The sequence below is a fragment of the Argentina silus genome, assembly GCF_951799395.1.
Source record: "Argentina silus genome assembly, chromosome: 16".
In the NCBI taxonomy this organism is placed as follows: Eukaryota; Metazoa; Chordata; class Actinopteri; order Argentiniformes; family Argentinidae; genus Argentina; species Argentina silus.
In genome coordinates this window covers 8,853,883-8,877,886 of record NC_139670.1, presented here as the reverse complement: position 1 = coordinate 8,877,886, position 24,004 = coordinate 8,853,883, and the positions used below count along the sequence as shown (strand labels likewise).

At 43.9% G+C, this 24,004-nt stretch overlaps 1 protein-coding gene across 1 annotated transcript; it reads right to left on the bottom strand.

Annotated features, from left to right (window-relative positions):
* On the bottom strand, positions 1-22,006 carry antxr1c (ANTXR cell adhesion molecule 1c). The gene is made up of 18 exons (XM_083687381.1): positions 21,479-22,006; positions 16,167-16,238; positions 15,131-15,202; positions 14,877-14,958; positions 14,755-14,785; positions 14,595-14,668; positions 14,278-14,346; positions 13,545-13,625; positions 13,226-13,286; positions 12,207-12,305; positions 11,780-11,849; positions 9,309-9,387; positions 8,595-8,690; positions 8,146-8,184; positions 7,280-7,378; positions 6,906-7,073; positions 6,504-6,584; positions 1-2,915 (listed from the first exon to the last, which is right to left on the bottom strand). Exons 1-18 carry the CDS (start codon positions 21,631-21,633, stop codon positions 2,643-2,645), a joined length of 1,701 nt encoding a protein of 566 aa, XP_083543507.1. The 5' UTR covers positions 21,634-22,006; the 3' UTR covers positions 1-2,642.
* Between the last annotated feature and the right edge of the window lie 1,998 nt (positions 22,007-24,004).

Below are 24,004 nucleotides of genomic sequence, written 5' to 3'. Positions count from 1 at the left end.
GAAGCTTGGAAGACAACCTTTATTAATACTGTTAAAAAAGTAATGTCAAAAAAGAACATCTTTATACGTCTTTCCATATCTGTTTCAGTACTGCAGTTACTAACACATAAAACAATGGTTAACATTTAGCAACTCAGAGCTTTTTCTCAGGAGAACGCAGCTCCACAAAGGTTCCTGACGGTCATTCTGAAGCATAAACACGTACAAGAAATAACCCAATATTGAGATCTATGCCATTGGTTGAATGGGGTGACGTACTAAAGCCATAAACTAGTCATACAAATGGAGGACGTTCATCATTGTCAGAAAGCAGAATTTGTATACGCTTGGGTGGCCTCGAGCTTTATTTGTGTGTTGTACCGATAAAACAAACTAAATGCATGCACCTCTATTTCCATCATCCCGATCAGCTTTCAGCAGTGCTACAACATAGGGATATAGTAACACAATGGTATAGGACATAATCGAATGAAGCACATTATTCAAAGAGAGTATAAAAATCAAAGTAGAAAATTCCAGAAGGCACTGTGTGTTGTATATATATATATATATATATATACATATACATATACATATATGACAGTATTCCTCAACCTCTTTTGGGTATCAGGACGCTAACGTTTGTTCCTCCTTTGACGATGGTTTCCACTTGACTCACTTCCACCTAGGCCAATCTGCTGACACTACATCAAGTTCATCTATACCAGTAGAAATACTCCAGCAACAACACTGTATCAGTGTTGTTAGATGTGATGTATACTCGCATAGCAACGGAGTTGGCCTTGTTTGGCTGTTACTGTACACAGGTGGTAATAGGAGTGAATTTGCGAGACAAATTTATTTTAAAGGCCAATAAAGTGAAGTGAGGTGAGGTGACCACTAACTATTGACTGACAGTGTTGGAGAGTAGTTCCACTACATGTAGCCCAACTATTAGTTTAACTACATTTGGCTGTAGCTTGGTGGTAGTCAAATCCAAATCTTAGTAGTGTTTTCAGTAGTTTGTACACTGCTACATGGCAACGTTTTTGCCATGTAGCGGTGTAGTGAGCTACTGTAACTACTCACTACATCTTCCCACAAATCAAAACAAGAAAACGGAAAAAGTAACTATTATGGGTCTCCCCACTTTGCTCCACCTCACCTGTTATTATCCTCTCTCTGTGATTGTATTTTGGTTGTTCCGTTTCTGTCATATGGACTAGTTATCGTTCTGTAACTGACTGTTGTGTATTGGACAAAGTAGTTTCGATGTAGTGAACTACGTTTTCAAAGCTTTAGTTTTAGCTTTAGTTTGACAATATACAGTATTTATCTCAAGGGTAGCTTTAGTGTGGTTCAACTTCTTCCCTTGTAAAATAATTCTGGTAATTCTGGTAATTTCTTTGGTAATAGCTTTCCCAACACTGTTAACTGACTATATTCCATAACCTGGAGACTGACCATAGAGCAGGGGGTTGAGGAACACTGGCATACAAAGTTGTGTGAATAGTTGTTCCCTACATCATGTACAGTGTCCGGCTTTGTCAGTGGACACCTTGTCGTTATTCAAGTACCCTCCTCGAGCCCCGGGGTTAATAAATTAGAAGCTGTGAACTGCCCTGCAGTTGCAATGTGATTTGATGTTTCAATTGTAAAAAAAAAAAAAGTACAAAAGTTTGTAAAAAAACAAAACAAGTTTACAATACAATGGTATCAAAGTACAGGACATTTTTGGGGAATGTAAAAAGAAAAGAAAATGTACGATAAACAATAACCTGACATTTTGGTTGTTCGATTTGAGAGGTTCATGGTTCAAAAGTGATAAAAAAACAAAACCAAAAAATATACAGATACTGCTGTATATGAAGTGCATTTGAAGTGCACAGATACCAACATAAACCAAGGCACACCTGGCATTCTATATTCAACTAAATGGAGAAATTAAGGCCACCCCAAAAGGCTCAAACAATTAACAAACAAACTTGTTTTAAAATGTTGTATTTTGTTCCCATTCTTTCTGGCATAACATATGTTGCTATCCTGAGAGAGTATACAGTATAACCAGACGATATATATTTTCAGTCCATATCAAAAGTGTCTACGGTGGGTCAGCTTTCTTACGGCTTTGGACAACACAAACATCAAATATGAGGACAGAAAATGCTAACCCCATGCCAAATTTGTTGAACTTTAGAATCTTTGGCTTTTTCAGTCTGTAGAAGCTCACTTGGGGGCAAACACATTTTCAAACTATATTCAGTAAACCAAATCTTGCGAGTTAACCCCGTACAAATTGGACTCCTTAAAAGTCAAGCTCCAATTTCTACATCATTTACATAAGTTTGACAGCAGGTTCGTCATTCTAGTAATGGAGAAAATCTAAATGATTGAATGTATAAAAAGACTTTGCACAGATTCACACATTCTACTGCAACCTACCGTGACACTAACCATTATAGGATACTCAGTAGTTGATAAAACAAATTTCATCCGTATGCAGTATTTTTTCCTCCTGTTACTAAATATTTTGCTGTCCAGCAACAAACCATCTCTTGCTAATCTAACCCCAGCTCCAATAAATATTACGTCTTGGTGGAGGGAGCATCTTTGTTAGCGTGGGCTACTGTATGCTTATTGGAGTGGGGTCTCGAACTTCCTCTTCATGGTCTGCTGTTGGGGCAGGGTGGGGGACGTGAGGGAGGGGGGCAGGGGGGTCCCGGGGGGGTGCGGGATGGGGGCGGGCCTGGGGGTAGCTGGTTGACGGGTGGCGCTCGTGGAGGCGGGCTGGCCTGAGGGGGGCTAGCCTGGGGCGGGGGTGGGGCCACGGTGGGACTGATCAGGGGGCGGTAGTCCGGTGGAGGGGGGTTGTGGGCCCGTGGTGGGGGGGCCTTGGCTGCCTCGTCTTTCACCCGGGTGAAGTTGATGCATCGGCCCTGAGGAAGACAAGAGAGAGGAATGTCAGACTACAAGAAGAAAGGGCCCTCTTAGAGAAGCACTCAGGAGACCAGACAATGAAGAGGTGATTTCAGCTCAGATGGGTCCTTGACCCAGAGCCCTTCTAAGCTCTATACTGTAGACAGTTCCTCACCTGACAGTACCCTTCCCCCACCTACAATAATCCAGCCATCTCCCACTCAAACACAGGTGTCTAACCCACGTCTGGGATAATGCTTCTGACCTCGGCTGACCCCGCTTTCATGGGACGGTCTCTGCCCTGTCTGTGCAAGGCCAGCTGGGTGGACGGATTACCCATAAACCCCTGCTGTAACCCCCCCCCCCCCCCACGTCTTTTCCCCCAGTCAAATGTTCTGTACTGTAAACCAATGAAACTGTGGCTGCCTTCCAAGCCATCCTCGTTGTTTATAGCACCATATGGAGGGAGAGAGCAAAAGGTAGACAAAAACTGAAGGAGAAGGAGAGATAGAGAGAGAAGGGGATGGGGGCAGTGAATTACTGAAGCAGCTTTCTCAATAGATTGTTCTGTTTTTTGTAAACTTTTGCTCCCTACTCTCATCCACCACAGCTACTCCCCCAGATGGTTGAACCCTCCCTTTAACCACAGTTGCCTCTTACCGGGATCCCTGGTGGTACATGGCCCCACTGATTTATACAAGTATCAGACCTCTTACTGGGGTCTCTGGAGAGGTACATGGCATTGTAGGACATACTGTAGAGGTATTCAAACATGTGCAAGCATACACACACGCATTCATGCACGCCCGCATGCACGCACACACGCACACATGCACACACACACACACACACACACACACACACACACACACATATAAACACTGAGGCCACATTGGCAAGAAATCAATGAAAACAACTGAGGACACATTCCATTCATCTGGACTTGTAAATTAGGCGTCGAGGAAAAAAAGGGAAAAATCCACTGGTAACCAAACTCTCTCCTCAAATCCACATTCCATCACTTCAACAACAGGATGAAAACTAAACCTCGACAAGTGAAGGATCAAGAAAACTTATTTTAATATCCTTCGATCCTCCACTGATATAATAATCAAACATTCGAGAGATTCCTTTTAGTGACGCCTGAGAGTTTATGATTACGTGACTGGCATGGTTTGAGAATTTGAACCTTGTTCTTTTCCCTTTAAACAATGACAAAAGAAAGACAAAGACCCTTCAGACCGATGTCTACAATTATGCCCTAGGTCATAAACCAGACTAGCCTCCGCTGCTTTGTAGCGTTTTTGATGTGGCCTGCTAGTGGAGACGGCTCTGGCGGTCATCTCCACCGGGGTATTACCTCATGTCCCTCACAGTGCGAAACCGTCTGTCTCTCAGAGGAGACGTTCAAACTCAAACCCTCTAATTCCACCTCAGAGTCGAGCATGTGATGTTTTACGTACGGACTGCTGCTGAGAAGTTGGAGAGCCGGTCCTACGCACATAGCTGAGGCACTATGTAGTGGTGTGGGTGGGTGGGTGAGTGTGGGTGGGTGTAAGTGTGTGAGAGTGTGTGAGTGTGTGTGTGTGTGTGTGTGTGTGTGTGTGTGTGAGCCAGTGCAGTAGGCGAGAAGCTGCCAGACAAGGCTAGACCAGGGAGAGGCAGGCTACAGAGATGACTAAAGCAGACTGGGGAATATAATGATACCCTGTAGGGCCGTGGCCACAGTCATACAGCATACTGCACCATACTGCCCTGCAGCGCAGCGCAGCGCACCACACTACAACCTAAACTAAGCAAACAGAGAGATGTCTGTGGCGGGTCCAAGCAGTGGAGAGGGGGAGAGAGGGAGAGGGGGAGAAGGGGAGAGAGGGAGAGGGGGAGAGGGGACTGTGGGTCCAAACCAGAACAGATAATCCCGAAGTGGAGGGTGGGGGGGGGGATTGGGAGAGGGGGAAAGGGGAAAAGAGAAGGAGAAGGGGAGAAGGGGACTGTGGTTCCAAACCAGAACAGATAATCCCGAAGTGGAGAGAGAGAGAGAGAGAGAGAGAGAGAGAGAGAGAGGGAGGGAGGGAGAGGGGGAAAGAGAGACAGAGAAGAGGGGGTGAAAGGGGCAGAACGATCAAGAAAGAGCTGCAGATGCTTTCTTTCAGTTTGTCAGTAGTCATGGCATCAGCTCCATGGTGGCCGTATTCACAGACTAATGAATTGACTCGTGCACATAGCACCCCCATTGTAGAGTGACATGAAAGGAAACTGGGCTCGATAGAACAGTCCTTATGCAGTGGATACGAGGAACATTCAGTCTTGTTTTATGGGACCATACTGTCGAGGCTTCTGGCTTTGCTTCTCTCAATAGCGCCATTCAGGCGTTGTCATAGCAATCTGCATGGTGATAAAATGCAACACGACAACAGGCTGACATATGTCTGTACGGAATCCACAGTGAACTTGGCCAAATTGGCTCAACCAATCACAGAAAGCACTGGGAAAAGCCAAATGTCCTGTGTGTGTGTGTGTGTGTGTGTGTGTGTGTGTGTGTGTGTGTGTGTGTATGTGTGTGGTGTGGTGTGTATGTACAAGAAGGCCATGATAAAGCATTGCCCAAGGGACAGACATGTTGAAAAGTCAAGCAGACATGTTAACGGGTCTCCTCAGGTAACACTTCACACAGGAAAGAGCTCTGCTAGTATTTGTTTCCATTCCCCTTAAAAAAAACCCTTCCAGAAGTAGGCCTGCCTGGGAATGTTTCTGCCCCTTCGTAACAGACCGCAAATTACTTGAGTAGGCGACGCCATTACGCGGAGAGACGGAAATGATTCCTCTGGAATAAGCATTGCGTCATGTAACCTTTTGCATGTGGGGATCATTAAAGTTTTCCTGGGTCAAAATCTGAGAAGAAGCATCAGAAAATCTATCTGGCTTGGGACTTCTGAAAGGCACCAATCATCATCAGTGTTCCTCATTGGTGATTAGCTATTTTCTGTCTCATTGTTTAAAAATTGTTTATCTGGCAGTTCTTCTCTGTTCCTATGTTTGGGCCAAGAAAACACTCTTAAAAGTGGGATTCCAGTTAATGTTATAAATGTTATTGAAGATTTTCTGCAAATAACGCATGATTTTAACTAGCACCTGGAGAGGAGCCACCTCAGCAGGCTGCTACAGCCCAGGAGGGGGAGGAGGAGGAGGAGGAGGAGGAGGGGGAGGAGAAGTGAAGACCTCGTGAGTCTCTCAAAGATAGGCCCCCCCTCCACAGACCACATCTACAGAAAAAAACACCTCCTAGCCAAACTCTAATCTAGGTGTTTGATACAAAGGGTCAGCAGAGCAAAATCAAAACATGTTTCTGATCAGAGAGAGTGGGACTTGGAGTTTTTTTAAAGCTAAAAGGATCTGCCTGGAGTGCGTCCACAGCTCTGCTTCAAATCCCCGTTTTATGGCGCCGTCTGATTTAAAGCAGGTGTCGGGCTCAGCTCTGAGATGGATCTTGGCACGGGTGAGGGGTGGGCCACTGCAGGGCCGTGTGACGGGAAGGGCTGTCTGATGGGGGAGGGGCTAGGGCCGGGGCCGGGGCCGGGCTCCCATGGTGCAACGCTTTGAATACTCACATGATCTCCTGGCTGAGGCCGCATCAGAGAGACCTGGTCGTAACCACGGCGAAACAGAGCCCAAATGGCGTCCAGTTTACCCTTCAGACAAGAGAAGGAGAAATTATAAGTGACTGCAATGAATACAGTCTCAAACACATAGCTAGAAACCGGTATATATGACTCAATGTCACATGGCAGCCTATGACTGAACACTAGTGGGAAGGCAGAGAGTGTACACACTAATTAGCAAACACTATGAGAACAGTATGTTATTTCATGCTGCACACTGCTCAGTCATGTACAAGGAGAAAGGGAGAGAGTGTGCTTACTGTACGCTTGGCCATGATGTTATTTCAAACTACATCGTACTAAACTGTACCCTGATATATACCAGGAGAAAACAAGAGGGTGGTTATTTACCTGTATGGGTGTGTACCATTTCCTGTTCTGCGCTGGCTTCCTGTTGTGGGCCTTCTTGGGCTTAGGCTCGTAGGGCTCAAACTCCTGGTCGGGCATTTTCACCACGGCATTCTTGGGCTTCTCCAGCTTGGCCCCCTCCTCGGTCGATCCCTTCCCTCCCCAACGCACCTGGAGGACGGGTCCAGAGAGGGGTTATCACCGGTTATTACATCTCACTATGGAAGTGCTGCCTACCTGTAACCTACACACACAGAGACGTCAGTGACGAATCACAACTCATATTCCCCATATTCCATATTCCCAACGCATACGTTTGTGAGGGTTTATGAAGGACGTTGTAGTGTAATTCCAAAGGCTGTTGTTGTGCAGCTCACCTCCATCCTCTTGATCCCTCCGACTCCTCTCCCTCCATAGTAGGATGCATCCACGGTAGGCCACTTCTTCTTTGGCATGCCGTCCTCATCGTCTGACTCCTGACAGGGAGAAAAGCCATGAGAGGAGAAGAATTAATGTTGTCGCCAAAACAATAGAAGGACTTAACCAAAAGTCCATGTGAAGCAAGATTTATCCCGGAATCTCCTTGACACATTTCATGTATTCTCTAGCCGAGAAAGAAAATGGAGACAACTGGACATAAAACATCCAGACGTTCATGTAGTGACTTGAATGTACAGTATTCAATGCTCCCATTGAGGGTGAAGCGCCAGAGTGCATAAAAAATAAGACTTTTAATTCCACTGGCTTGGCAAGCCCTCAAAACGGCAGACGTCAGCGACATCACTTTATCAACATGCTGAGTATGCACAAGTGCCACAGTACATGAAAGGAGGAGAAGAGATTAAAGGACGCCCGGGGTCATCCATGTGTCAGAGAGCTGTGGAATACTGCTGTAAGGCCCCTGTTTCCTATTCAACTGGATTACCATGGAAAATGTGACAAAGGCCTTTTATTTGGGATTAAGCTCTGTTACTCACTGAAACATCTTCAAAAGTGCACCACTGAACAGCCTCTTGAGTCTATTGTATGAATTCATTTGGCTTCTGATCTGAAGCTATTCTCCAAATTAAACATACTGTAGATCATCTTTTTTATGTTTTTATTTTATTTTATTAACTCTCTTGTTCATCTGTATTCTTATTATACCCCCGTTCATAAGGGTGTGTAAGTGTGTGTGTGTGTGTGTGTGTGTGTGTGTGTGTGGTCTTTAATGTGGTCAGAGGAGATTTGCAGGGTGACTTACTGGCTCTGGAGGGGGTGGTGGAGGAGGCTCTTTGATCACCTAGACAGGAAGTGCAGATGGATACGCATCATTAATATCAATTCTGAACAACAACTGGACACATCAGGTGTTCATTACCACATCCTTCAAAACATATTTGTCATATTTTGGACAACTGAATGAACAGCAAAAATATATTTGGATAACAATGTATTACACATGCCATGTAATGTGAGAAGAACTAATGTGGTATATGCTACAGTACAGGTAGATAAAATACTACTACTAAATACTAGTTTGTAACTGAGTAATTACATAGGTTATGATCTGGTATGGAGTCTACAAAGAGTCAAGTGTGCTCCGTAATTGTCATTACATTAAACCAGATTAAAGAGAAGACTGAGCCCCGACCCTCATTATGTACCGTATGATGATGTCATATTTCTGCGACACATGGGGTAACCACTTACCACAGTGCAGCAGAGAGGCCAGAACCACCACATGAACAACATGGCCATCAACAGGAACAGAACTAGCAGGGTGATCAGAAGAATGGTGCCATCAAACTGTCAACGGAGATAAAAGACAAAATGGAGTATGGTTAAGACCCCCTAGATACCCACAGCAGGAATGACTTAGGAATGAGATGAGAGAGGAGAGAGTTGGGGAGGGTGTAAACTGGGGAAAATATGGTTCTGATTAGAGCCTATAGATTGTGGATAAGATGTGACTGTGCTTTTTCCGTATTTATCTTGTGGGTTATCGGAGCGATGGTTCAAGTCCTGTACTCAGACGTGGGGAGGTTTGAGGGGCTTTTGGGTGGATCATTTCAGAAGCCCCTGCGGTTTGGCTCCAGATTAGGGGAGAAGAAAGAAGAGGAAACTTACTCCAGAAAAACAAGAAGGGCCCTCTGAGAAAACTGAGAGCAGAGGAGGGACTCAGACAACGAAGAGGAGGAAGAGGAGAAGGAAAAAGAAGGAGGAAGAAGAAATGAGAAACCGAAAATGATTGAGATGAGATATATAAACATAGATAGAAGAAACAGATCAAGGACGGAATACATGATTTTCATGAAAATCATTCTCAGTGTTTTTGCTCAGTGTAAGACAATATGGAATAGTTTTGCCAGGGCTTCAGGACTGAAGCTTGTCCGTGGATGTGATGCTGTGGTAATGAACACTTACACACTCTGTGGTCGTGATAGACACAGAACTGGTGATGAATGACAGGCCTTCATTCATGCTCACTTGCAGATAAACAACCCTGAAAAAACAACCACAACAACAACAACACCACACACACATTAGTGTTTTCATACTCAACATAGATATCAATGTGGTGTGCGTACTACCCCCAGCACAAAGTAGGATAATTATTGCTATGGTGAATGATAGGGTAAGGTACATTTGGAAAAAAAACAGGTCCTGCTTGGACATGACTGTTGCATGACAAAGGGCAATTCATCAGTACCAGAGTGTCAGACATACAGCACCTCAAAGTGTTACTACATGTCTGAGCGTAAGAAGGGCATTGGCATTTAAAGTTGGTTCTACCATTTGTCAATCAAGACACGTTTTACCATGTTTTGCCCCATAAAAAAGTCCTCTTATCGGAGGTCCTAAGCTACTGTTCTCTGTTGGGTGCAAAGCTATTCTCAGAACTTGTCACCTCGGGTAACCTGGAAAGCATTTAAAACTTAAACCTAATGATAAAAGGCATCATTTTGAATTACCTGCATTCTCTTGGTTCAACCCCAAGTTTGATCAGGCCCCATAAAACAAATCCAAACCATATGTCTTTTCTGAAGTCGGGTGCAAAACTATTCTCAGAACTTGTCACCTCAGGTAACCTGGAAAATGTTTTAAACTCAAACCTAATGATAAAATGCATCATTTTGAATAATTTGAATTCCCTGCAGTTGTTTATGGGGGTTAAAGCACGTACACCAATCAACAAAAACCACAGATACAAAGTAGGTCATTTGACTGATACGGCTTATCTGGTCTGGCAGAGAGAGACACCCGTCTGGAGGTGGGTATGTGGGTTAAGTTCATGTGCATACCTTAGTGCCAGCAAACAGCTGGAAACCACCGTCTAATCTCTGAACGGAGAAACCATTAGAGATGAGGGAGGAAAAATATGGGCTGTTGGACAGTCTGTGTCCACTCGGGTGGAGAATATGTGTGTGTGTGTGTGTGTGTGTGTGTGCGTGTGAGGGGAGGATGATACATTTAGCCATGGGGTACTTACATCACAGATTAAAAGAAGATGGGAGGACTAGGGGAAAAGCAATGGTGAAGAAGGAAGGCAGGAAGGGGAGGGAGGGGGAGAAGGAGGAGTAGACAGTTAGAGAAACTGGCCACTGCAAATTTGAGGATGTTCAGGAAAAATGTAGAAGAGAGGAAGCACCGGTCGTGGATGTGTGGTGTCAGACATCTGTAAAGCCAGCAGATAAAAGAGCAGCGCAGACGCTATGATGCTTTGATCAGCGCTGCTGAGAGAGAGAGAGGGAGAGAGAGAGAGGGGGGGGGGGGTTGAAAGTGAGAACAGCATTTGGAGGTAGAGGAGCCAGGGAGGGGAGCATGCTGCAGGCATCCAACTATGAACCAAGTAGAAAGAGTGAAGCCACCGTGGCAGAGTGAGGGAAGAGGGGAGACGAGGGGAGAGGAGAGGGGAGAGGGAAAGGGGAGAAGGGAGAGGGAGAGGGGAGAGAGGAGGGATGAGGGAGCAAAGAGAGGAGAGGAGAGGAGATGAGAGGAGAGGAAGGGGGAGAGGGAGAGAGGAGAAGGGAGAGGGGAAAGGGAGTTGGAGAGAGGGGTGAGGGGAGAAGGGAGAAAAAGGAGAGGGTATGGAGAGGGAGAGGCGAGAGGGGAGAGGGCTGATGGGAGAGGGAGAAGAGAGCGGGGGTGAGGGGGCTGCATAGTTTAAGGGGGATAAGGCTGAGGAAGAGGGAAAAGAGAGGTAGGAACAAAGAGTGGGAGGGAGGGAGGGAGGGAGGGAGGGAGGGAGGGAGGCTATGGGCTTGGGAAAGTACATAATGTACCCCCTGTTTTACGTCTCTCTTATTATTGATGAGAGGTTTTAAATATCAGTCAGGCTGACAACTCTGTCTCAGCGAAGGTCAGAGTCGGCCTCAAAAGTCTAAATCTTTTACCACCGCTGTCTAATTGCTCATTTGATGACCTATTGAACTCTGTTCCCAAAGAAGGGAGTTGGAGTGGTTTGTTGATACTGGAGCAGAAACTCAGAGCCCCTAATGAAGAAAATAGACTGTCTCAGAATGGGCGGGGAGTGTTGTTAGGATTAAGGGTAATTGTACCACTGACGTCATGATGAAAACGCTGGGTTCTGAGAATAGCTTTGAGTGAACTCAAGAGCCCTGTAGAGTGAGTCGAGAGAGTTGGAATGTGCTCTGGACAGGCATCGTAAAGACAGCTAATGCATGGCATGTCAGTCCGCTCTTGGTACGCCACGTGTGTGTGTGTGTGTGTGTGTGTGTGTGTGTGTGTGTGTGTGCCTGTGTGTCTGTGCGTGTAGGACTGAGAGGGATCTGTCACACACATGAACATATCTTCACAGGTACTGGACCCTTATGCAACACACAACATCAGTTGAAACCATTTTAAAAATATCGGATACAAAAAGGCCAACTCACTTCCCGACTTCATCTATGATAGGAGCCGGGCACAGCAAGAATGTGTCCTCTACTGTCACAGGCTTCTCATCTAGGGAGAGGGGACAGTCACTCATCACTGCACTTTGCTTAAAGACTCCGATCCTCAAACCTGCTCCTGGAGAGCCCAAGTACTGTCACACCTGATTGAACTCATCAACTTATCTTCAAAACAACTAAACAGGTGTGTCACTGCTGAGGTGGAGCAAAAGCCTGCACCACTGAGGTTCTCCAGGACCAAGGGTGAGGATCATTGAACTACAATATACTTCATGCCTAGGTCAGGAAAATGGCAGCTCAAAATACACATCTTGTATGAAATATAAAGGTATTGAAACACCTGGTAGGTCAATTAGTATATTAAACGCAGAATATTGTAATCAAACACGAAACAAAATAAGGTACTCACTAATGGTGACTGTGTCGTTGACTTTGAAACTGCACAAGACCTGGTCTATGTTCCTGGCGTGTAAGAATCCATTACCCCGCACGACCACTTGGAACCTCTCTGAAATCACAACCATCAGCATCTTTAGTTTTGGATATATAATAGTAATAATAATAATAATAATACTTTTTTTTGTTTTTCTGGTCCTTTGTGGCTGAGTTGGTAGAGCATGGTGCTAGCAACACTAAGGTTGTTGGTTGGATTCCCAGTGGGACCATATATACAAAAAAATGTATGCACTCACTGTACTGTAAGTCGCTTTGGATAAATGCTTCAGCGAAATGGCATATATGTCCGTAAACCCTTGACAGGTAAGTTGTACTGAGGACTGTATTGTACCAGCGGAGGCTAGTAGAGGTAGAAATCGGAGGATGGCTCATTGTAATGCATGGAATGGAATGAGTATCAGTGGAATGGAATGGTATCAGGAATGGTATCAGGAATGGTACGTGTGTACATACAACAGTATGAAATGACAGTATAGAAAGCAGGGGATTATATGTCACCCGAGTCTAAAATCAAACCATACATAACAACTATGTTGGGAACAGGATCTGCGAGCCTCTGTACAAATGGAAAAACGAAATAATCCATCCAAATTTAGGCATCACAGCCTCTTGTGGGAGCCGTGTCTTTCAACATGGAGAAAAGTAATTCATCAAGTGGCAGAGGCAATTCATTCCAGTTGGCAGGCCGCAGGAAAGGTAATGAGGCTCGCTAGTCTTATGGTCATTCAATTAAGGGAAGCTCCCCGCTACATGAGTCCCAGTGGGGGTTACTGTCCAGAGCCAGCTCTACGTCTATCCATATCTCTGTTCCTGTCTGTTAGGTTCATTAGAGGGTCCAGCTGAGACCCTGCGAGACGGAAGGGGGCAGCAGGCCTAGCCCTTAATGAAATTAACTCAGCACTTAGGAAATGACACAGGGGAGGGGGGGGGGGACTGGCATTGATCTGCTTTGTTCTTAGTGAAGACCCCCACCTCCTGCACACACGCTAGAGGGCTCCGCAGCCAGGATCTCAATACAGGACTTCTTGATGATCTGGGAATGAGAGAATGAGAGAATGAGATAATGAGAGAACACATTCACATTTTACAAGAGTTGACTGACATTTCGTGGGGACATCAGTTTAGTCACATTTCAGTCAGCCAGTGCACAAAAAAAACATTATACGGCTTATTATACAACCAACAGCTGACAAATCCATATGTCTTCATATCTTTTTTAGAAGGTATATTCTGTGAAACAAACAGAGGAAAAGGGGGCTGAGCTTCTTTTCCTGTGGAGAGGTTTATTTACCGAGTCGATCACTCCTCGGAGGGCCTGGAAGCCTCCCATCACAGGAAACACGTGCTCGATGGTGTCTGCTATGGTGGACAGCTATAGGGGGGAAGAGCATGGGCTAGGTTACTTATTTACACAGGCTGTGAGCTTCCTTCTGCCGTCTCAGGAACCAGAGACCACTCTGGAGGACGTGGGTATAAGGCCGTGGCCTTATTCCCGAGAGTAGTGCACTTTATTGGGATATCGGTGGAGGCTGGTGGAGAGGCTAGAAATCAGAGCATGGAACGGAATGAGGACCATTCCTCATTCCCTTCCATGCATTACAATGAGCCCACCCTCCGATTTCTACCTCCAGCAGCCTCCCTTGATTGGGTTGCAAATCCAGTCTAATACTGCATGACTGTAAAGCATCCTTCTTAATATGGTAATTGTTTGCATGTGACTCAAATTGGCCAATTTCTCCATCATTACTGCTAAACCTGGCATACAGTGTGAGGAACCCCATCAAACCTGGAAAGCAAGCTCTGTTTCACAATGTATGGTGTTGATTGTAGCTAAAAAATAAATAGTTATCGTTGGTCACAAAAACGGTTAGGCTTTACTTCAAATCAATTACATATAGTACATATAATCACAATATTGAGGGAGTAGTTCTGGTTGTAATTATGTCACGTTGTAAATGTGATGTTAGACGATTTTGGAGACCAGAACGAACATGTATATATTTGACAGCCATCTAACCCCTTACCTGTGTCTCGTTGAAGTCTTTTACTCCAACACAGTATACGATGGCTCCCAGGGATCGAGCTCTCTCGGCCTGTGTTGATGACACACGCAAAGAATCAGTACCATTTTACAAGTACCAAGTATTTGTTTTACATGGCTTTTATATCAGAACTAGCGAGAATGGTTAAGAGGTGAATATATCACGACAACACACACACACACACACACACACACACACACACACACACACACGCACGCACGCACGCACGCACACACACACACACACACACACACACACACGCACACACACACACACACCTTCCCTCCTGTATCCCTTACCTCTTGTTCTGCAGTGATCAGTTGGTGTTCATTCAGCTCCCCGTCAGTCAATGCGATGATAACACTGGCTGTCCCTGTAAACACAAATCAATGAGGCGACTCAACATGGTAAAATGTGGCCTTGAGTGAAAGTGGTCTGACTCTCTCATCAGACACTTACCAAAGTTTTCGTGGTGTATTTGTTCGTTTGCCTGAAAAAAGAAAAGCACATGTAAAAGTCACAGTCTAATAAAACAAGTGAAACTTGCAGTAAAGTAGGAACTAGAAGGTCCGCAAATGTACCTTTTCCAAGCCCAGGTGCATGAACGTGTCTCCTCCAGGTATCTCCCTTCTCAACACGTTCAGTCCCTTCCTTATCTCTGCCCTGCAGAGCAACACATACACTCTCAACGTCCTTGTCTGCCAGTTACTATGCATTACCTGGTAAGATGAGTAGTACCAACATTTGTCAAATATTTGATATTATATATGCACACCAGTGGAGGCAGAAATATGATTTCTACCTCCATCAGCCTCCATCAGTGGTGTTAGTTTACCTGTTTTCCGTCAGTTTCATGATGGTGTTCCCTCTGGAAGAGAACACGATGAAGGACATTCTCAACATGGGGCTGTAACACAAGAAATAATAACTCAATGATTACATATGTTTTGTTTTTTTGCTTGAGGTTTCTCGAGGGAATCTCCATTCTCTTTGACGGGTCTCCAGCAGCTATTGTACAGTAAGTGTTGTTTGGAACTCGATCCACGAACAAACAAACAACAGCTCGGAGATCACTGAATCTAACCGAAATGAAAGAATTCAATGATTTAGGATGACATGCAATGACGTGTTTTGGCGTTCGGATTTTCCTGAGCGTGAGGACACAGGCTATGCATATCAAAATTAATCACTAAACGCTCTCATGTGGGGAGTGCTGTCATATTTGTTTATGGTCCATGTTCTCTAGGATTCAGCATCAACACTCATACTTTTAGTTCTTTGGGGTGAGAATGTTTTTGCCGATTCCATTTGAACTCAGTGCCGTGACTCCAGATGCCGATCTTGCGTCCAGAGACTAATCTTGCAATTGCAGGGACTGGAAAAAAACACCACCACCCAAACTGAGATGACCCTCAGCAGAGGCTGGTGGAGGGAGGAATCGAGGACGGGCTCATTGTAATGCATGGAATGGAATGAGGAATGGTATCAAACACACAGCCCATCCTCCGATTCCTACCTCCGTCAGCCTCCACTGATGAGCCTATAGATAGGCGTGATGAGTAGCTGACATTGCTGTGCACTCAGTCCAAAAGAGGCTTTAAGATGTCTGCTCAGGTACATATTTGGTCTCCCAGCTTGAACCTCTCGACCTGGCGCTCATGACACACCGTACCATTGCAGCCGCTGCTAAGTGAATGAACACATGTCCAGTCTTTTCTCCATAGAGGAAAGAGAATGTTTTTGCTGAAGGAGGTGATGTGCCAAGTATGTCTTTCTCTTTAAGCTATCTGAGCACTCTGTGGACAAGGGACTATGAACATTCTGTACTTATTCTACCATTTACATGAGACATTTTTGCAATGTTCCCTTACCTGATAAACTTTTCAGCGAGATGCTCCACAAAAGAGTAGATTTCTATCCAGTGGTTTTTGACACTGCCGGATCTAAGAAAGAGAGAAAAACACAGGAATATTAAACATCCTATTTACATGACTGCTATTGTTTAAAACCTCACTTGACACATTATCCTGCTTAGGCTGTACCGTTAAACCACGTACAGTGACTGTGTGGAATGATACAACAGAAAGAAATGTACAGTTTCAATCGTTATCTAAAGATAATTATCGATACAAATATATCAAGTAGGAAGAACGTTTTCCACACAGGCCATTTGAACATTTAGTACAGTGGGCCTAATTGGTGGTATTCCAATTAAAACACAACCATTTTTTAACTCCATTCATGAGAGGCAGTAAGTTGAGTGGGCAACATCTAAGGACCCGTACCGTCTAATTGAACACCCCTACCCAGCTCCCACAGGGCTGTAGGGAAACAGCTCAGTCTCCCTAAGGGGCTATAATCAAAGTCCCTATGAAAGCTTCCCCTCTACAGAGGCTTCATTTCCGCTCTGCTCAATGTGTGAACAGAGGTGGACCTAGAGTGACTCATTAGCCAAAGATGACACATGGGAAATGAGCTAATTTACTGTGGTAAAACCACAGCCTTGTCAGGAGGATGAAGCACCCCAGAATAGGACTCCAGTGCTCTGACAAAGCCTTCCTCTGGCTGATGTAATAGTCTTAATCTGGCGACCAGACATAACACTAACTTGTTTTCCCAGTTTAGTTACTGTTGATATCCTAGTGTATGTCTGCCTATGTTATGTTGTGTGTATGTATGTTGTGCTGACATGGTACACACAGAGTTGACAGTCGTATATTTTTCATTAGTTATCATAAACTGTTTATTGTTATTGTATATATCTAGAGTACATGCTTGATAAGCTATCTTTCTTTGTTGTGGTCGTTCTTTACTTATACAGACTCAGAGCACATCAAGGCATTGCATTCATCATAGGCAAAACACCCTGTTAGGACACAACTCTTGGAACTAAACAAAACCTCCGAATTAAACCTTGTTGATGTTCAACAAATGTGCTGAATAAACAGAGTTCTGACACAACCTGAACACGCACAGTTGGACTGCCCTGACCCGAGGAGAGAGAAAATCTGTCTGAGGATGCACTTTTGTTTCATTACAGTGGGGAAAATCCAGTGCCTCAAGATAAAATGTCTTCTCTTTTATGTACTGTCCAGTCATATAAGGATAGCATTCCAGTGTTTTCATAAGACAGGGGTTAAGCTGAGGACTCCCGCCTTGGTTTTCAACTGCTGAATATCTTTTTGCATCACAATGGATCTTGTTTGTGTTGGACAAGACTGTTTTCTGAGGTACCAGCCGTCGTGGGATTCAGGCCTAGCTTGCAGTTTCCTCACCTGAACAAACAGCATTAAGAAAGGAAGTGGGCTATTTTCTTGTGAGATCCTTGATGAAAATTTCTTGCTGTGTTCTTTCTTTGATCTAATTTGAATAGACCTACAGTTCAAAGGTTGTGGTTTTGTCGAGGTATAACGGTTTTGGGAAGTTAGCACAAGCTTCAACAGCTTGTTGACAAAATGATTACGTTTGAAATTGGATCATATCCAAACAGACTGAGTACAGCATATGTTTCCGAGTATGACAGAATTGATAAATCCATGGACTCTACGTATTTGATAAATGGCACGTTGAGATACGAAACTCATTTTGGGTTGAGCCAAGAGCGAGCGAGCGAGCAAGAGAGAGAGAGAAAGAGAGAGAGAGAGAGAGAGAGACCGGTCTGGGTGACATTCAGATGACTGGGATAATGAAAAAAACATGGCTGCTCTGCAACATCTCATCTGCTTGGTGAAGCAGGAACAGATCGTCCAATCAAAAACATGTCAGCTTACACTTGATGACAAAAAGAGAAGTTGAGTCAAAGTGCTCCAACCATCCCACTATAAACAGTTCAGACCACGACTGGCAGACCATGGTCTCGTGGACATAAGCACATTATGTCTGTCTTTCACTAGTGCTCATTTAGGGGCTGCATCGTACTGTTACCAAATACCTCAGGGGTACTTGGGGAGGCAACATGGATCATTAACATCTAGAAATGCTTAGCAGAACATGTCAGGGGGACATTGCAAGATGTCTGAGAGAATATTAATTACTTTAGATATATGAAAGATCCAGATGAACACGTTTAATCAAGCCATTCTGCTGAGTGGGTGAAAACGCACTGCTAGAGCCAGAGTCAGAGAGAGAGGGAGAGAGTGAGAGAGAGAGGGTGGGGAGGGGGGTGAGAGGGAGAGAGAGAGGGAGAGGGAGAGTGAAGCCAGTCGGTGAGTTTTCTGAGGCAAGGCCAGGGGGCTATGACATGTGGGGAAAAAGCTCCGTCAGGCGCTCAGTAAAAAGCGATCAACTTTGCTCTCACGCTTCTAAGTGTTGAGAGGAAAAATCCAACACCATGCAAAACAGTGCCCCATTCCAGCTGGGACTCGAGAGAACCACCCCAGTCTGCAACCAATGATCTTACTCCAATTTAACTGAGTATGCACAGGGATTTATACTAAGAAAACCACTAACCTACTTTTAGCTTGAGGCCTTCTCTGTGTCTGTGTAGGCCTCCATCGGCAAGATTCTCTCTCTGTCTCTTTCTCTCTTCTATTCCTGCATTTCCCTGTCTCTCTTTACCCCTCTCCCTCTCTTTCACCCTGTTTCTCTGGGTGCTGTATTTTTCTGAATATCTGACTGCCGTTCAAACCCTTTGAAAATATCTGTCTTGGTCAGGTCCCTCAACACACTGGGGATTCTAGACGGTATGATAACATTTAACAAGGCATTTATTCCTGCAAAACACATGTGCCAAAGGCTACTTCTGAAGCTCTATGGAGGCCAAAGTAGGACCATGGTCCTGAAGAGAGGGAAAATAGCACATTCCAGAGAGAGAAGGTTTTGACATGTTTAAATTATTTATAGGCTGCAGCTGTAGTTTAGGCTTTGTTGGCTGTCTCCAAGATGACGACTTAACGCCCAACGTGAACGTTGGCTTGAGACTAGAACAACATTTCACCACGATTAAACATTCTTGAGAGAAACACTTGAAAAGGCAAAAGAAACAAATGATGGCTGAATGCTGCTCCCGTTGGGAAAACACAAGTGTTATTGATGAAGGCCATATCACTTGATCACAGAACAATAAACCCAAGCAAGTCAATTACTGTGTTGGCTGTCTCTTGCACGACAACGTGAAACATTGGCTTGAGACTCAAACAACATTTCACCATGATGACAAACATTTTTATAGAGAAACACTTGAAAAGGAAGAAACTAATGGAGACTCAATGCTGCTCCCATTGGGAAAACACAAGTGTTCCATGAAGGCCCTATCACTTGATCAGTTAACAATATACTACTAATATGATACTGCAACAAAGCCAAGTAAGACAAGTTTTCTGTGCAAAACAATGAGAGCATCAGAGGGTTTCAATAAATATAATTATAATTCTAAAGTATAATATGGTGTCCGACAAATGGTAAATTGGTATCTTTTCAGACCAATATAGTCTACAATATAAGTCAAATGACGAAGTGTTTTCCTTCATTAATACTGTATCTACACCATTTGATGGGCATTAAATACAGTGGCAGGGATCATGTTTGAGGACTCTTTATTGTGTGGAACATTTGGCTTCAGTAAAGCACAAGTACTTTTCTGTGGTGATAGAAACACGCCTTAAACAAGCCCTTTGTGTTGTGTGCCTTATTAAACAGCAGGTTAAAGCCTACCAGTCTCAATCAGCTGGCAGGCCTGTCTCACAGTCTACATTATATAACAACCAGTGGAGGCTGGTGGATGTAGAAATTGGAGGGCGGGCTCATTGTAATGCATGGAATGGAATGAGGAATGGCATCAATCACGTGATACCTTTCCTCATTCCATTCCATGCATTACAATGAGCCCGTCCTCTGATGTCTGCCTCCACCAGCCTCACCTGATAACAACATAACTAAGCATGACATTAGTTTGGTCCTCTAGTATGGTGCTCCACCATATATTTAGACTGTTATGGCAATGATTCATGTATACTCACTTGGTATCTTTTCATATTTCAGTCATTATGCTGACCAGGCAAATATATATCCATAAATACATTTTTGTGTGATTGAGTGAATGTTGTGTAAATTATGAGCAGTACTCATATTTAATGAATCTATGGTGAGGCCTTAAGGAGTGACCCCCCCCCCCCCCCCCCCCCAACCCTAACCCTAACCCAGAGTCCTGCGTCTCATAAAACAGCACAGGCCTGAGGGACGAGGGGATGCTTCTAATGAGCATCCGGTTGTTTGAAGTTTGGAATCTCACTAAACAGCACCAAGCCCCCATCACTATCCAAATCCACAGTAGAACGCCCACAACGTCCTCACACCGCTGTGCTTTTCATTTTGGTGAATCATACCATCACCGTTCCAACATTAGTGTTGCAGATGCAAGATTATCTAATACCCAAACGACCAGGTGGGTCTAATCCAGGGGAGGCTGGTGGAGGTAGAAATCAGAAGGCAGGCTCATTGTAATGCATTTCATTTCAATACAGCAGAACAGAAAACTGTGTGTCTACTATTTTCTCCTGAGACTACTGCTGATGTCCATATTGAGATGTTGGAACTTGAAACCACAGAAGAATTTCCTATGTGGGTGGAAAGGAAATGCATGAAATAATGCACTCTTTTGAAAAATACCGTTTTTATAGAATAATTCTACATTTGCAGTGTCTGACCCACAGTCTATAGGCTAACGTGAGAAAGGAAGTGGATCTTGTAAAGACACCTGGCATGGTGACAGACATACTTCGCCTATTAGTTCAGGGGAAGAGAAAAAAATATCCACAAGTACCAACCAAATGATCACTCATAATGCTTATTCAGCAACTCTAACCGGGGAGTCAGCGTCCTTCCGCGTCACCGCAAACGCGCGCACACGCACACGCACACAATAACACACACGCACACGCACAGGTGAGAGAGAAAGAGAGGGAGGGAGAAAGAGGTGAAACTATCCCAGGTCTATGCGAATAAGCCGGTTATCGTGCAGAGACAGCTGGAACAGCGACTTGTGCGCTTCTCTATAAATGCATGAGAATCTACAGATTAAGTTAAAACACACAAACATATTGTTACTGTTTTTCATGCATGGACAATGATAAGTATTCCAAGTGTACTGACATGCCTTCTCGACTTTTCTAACGGTTTTCTGGCTTTATTCGTGCAGTATAATAAATAATGTGGTTAAAATGTTGCCAAAAAAACATTCACTTACTTATCAAGCACAAAATACAGGTCGAAAGCACCTTGACATGTACTCTCCTTCTCCTCCTCCTCCTCTTGTTGCTCCGGTTCAGCTTTAGCAAAAGTGAGCATCAAGAATCCAAGAAAAACTAGGGCAAGAGACATGTTCATCAAAAACCTCGCCATCTTTTTCCTCTGAAAAGTTTAATTCCTCCCAAATGTCAGTGGTAAAAACTCCGTGCCGTTTCACATTCCCAAAAGTCTTGAAATTACTTCTCTAGGCAGAGATGCCCATGAACAGACAAAACAAAAGACGCGAGGCAGTTGTCAGAAATTCAGGCTATTGTTGTGCTCAGTTCCCCAACATTACCGCCTACCTCCTGGCAAATAATGGATGCGCGATGAGGGCGAAAATACCATACCAAAACTTGTGGTAGGCTACTTCTCGGGAAAAAGGGAGACAGGTTATTTATTAAAGAGATTATAGCCTACGATCAAATATAATCCATTCATATTCGTATGAGAATAAAAGCTAAAATGAAGTAATTAAGAAACAAATCCAAACCTTGTCAGTAGGGTAGAATAAAAGCGGATCGGTTATGAAAAACAAGTTTTCTGTCAAATTGTTAAATGTAATTTTGGTTGAAAAAGTAAAATGGAGACAGGCATTTCAAAGCAATGTTCGCCTTCAAAGAGCTGGGAGCTCGGGGACAAACTTGGCTGAAATGAACCAGGTTTCATATTTCTGCCTGAAGAGAAAAAAATTGGGTCAAGATTCCATTTTGCACCTCCCTCAAGTGGGCTAGCTAACTTTGAGCAAACAAGGAGCAAAACCGAAAAGATGGATGGATGTTTTGCTTCGAAAAAAGTATGGATGGTTTAAACGTTATATTGCCTATGAAAACTATGGTAAACATATGTTGTTGTTGTTGTTCTACAAAATCAAAACATCTAAATCGACGGTATGATAGTCTATCTCTTGTAGGCTATAAGCTTGCTGGTCTAAATATTTCATGCGTAATTAAAACTACAACAAAAATAAATTGCTGTTTTTCTTCTGTAACATCCTATCAAATGGCTGCACAGGTGATGCAGAACTGTTGGCCGACTACAGTCATATTGAAAAACCAAATAGCTCCTCCGAACTTAAGCAGACAAGCACTTCGACTTGCTGGCCCTCTTGTTGGAGTCCCAACACATATGCGACCAGGTAGGCCTGTGTAATGCGTCAAAAAAGAAGCCGATCCCTTGGCCATTTGGATGACCTTATCTGACTCACTATAAACATGTATCTCAATAGTTCCTTTGACACAATTTATTTATTTAAATAAATAGCCAGTAGCCACTACATAGAGTATAGAACCAAGCTACCGCTAAGCAAGGGAGCCTCCTATAATATTTAAGCATAGTCACCTCACTCGGCTGTTTACGTTTCACGCCGTGGCCCTATCCGTTAATTGAGGAGAATGCCCGTTAATTAACCCTGTGAAATGAAGTGCGTATGTAATTGTAATGCAATTACACATGTAATGCTATGCAATTACAGGAACTCTAATGCCCACCATAATATGCTGATTGGCACTTTCTCATCTACTCTCATCATCTCCTCCGTAGTCTACTGGACGTTTTGTGTAAGACTCAAATTGCAGCAAGACGTCATAGTATTACTGGATAGCCTACTGGCTGGCCTACCACATGAGTCAGCTTAAATGTTAAATCACTGTAAGTTTCTGGAGATAAAGAACCTGATAGTCACATAAAAGTGATGATTGCAAAAGAAAATGATCTCTGTCAGACTAAACAGGGTTGTTCTTAAGTTATGTATCTTTATGAGGGGTAGGCCTAATGTATAAGGTAGCAGTTCCATTGCTAGAGTGTCTGTGTGTGTGTGTGTGTGTGTGTGTGTGTGTGTGTGTGTGTGTGTGTGTGTGTGTGTGTGTGTGTGTGTATCTAATCATATCAAATACATACCCTAGCCGCCAAACATCAAAACTGATGCTGGTGCTCTTGGTTGACAGTGTATACAGTGTTGTTCCCTGCTTACTGGATACTGTCTAATCCTCATGTTTTCAAAGCAGAGATCTTGTGTGTGCTAAAACCTGGTCAACTGTGTATATGCTAGTCTCAGGGATCAGTATGCCAATTTATTACACATTTTATGTGTAATTTATCTTGGTTGAAAATCAGCTGTGCTGCCATCTTCTGGTCTTTTAACATTTTTGCATTGTATCTTTGAATTGACCGGCTTGATACTTTTCACTAGAGAGGTTTTCAATTGCAGATAGGTGAACTGTTTTAGTCAACCTGTGTCCTTGCTTTTAGCTGAAATAGTCATTATCACAGACTAATCCCACTAGGTTGTTGGCATGGATTATTACAAGAGGCTGAGGCTATGAAGTTGCATAATAATGGTTGGAATTGATTCCACTTTAGGCTGTTTTTAGGGTGTTTTAATTGCCAACTTGAGAAAGTGTGGTGGGATTTTCAGTGATTCTGTTTCAGAGCCAAGAATGTGTTTGCTCTTACTTAAAACATTGTGTGTTATGTTGATCTACTC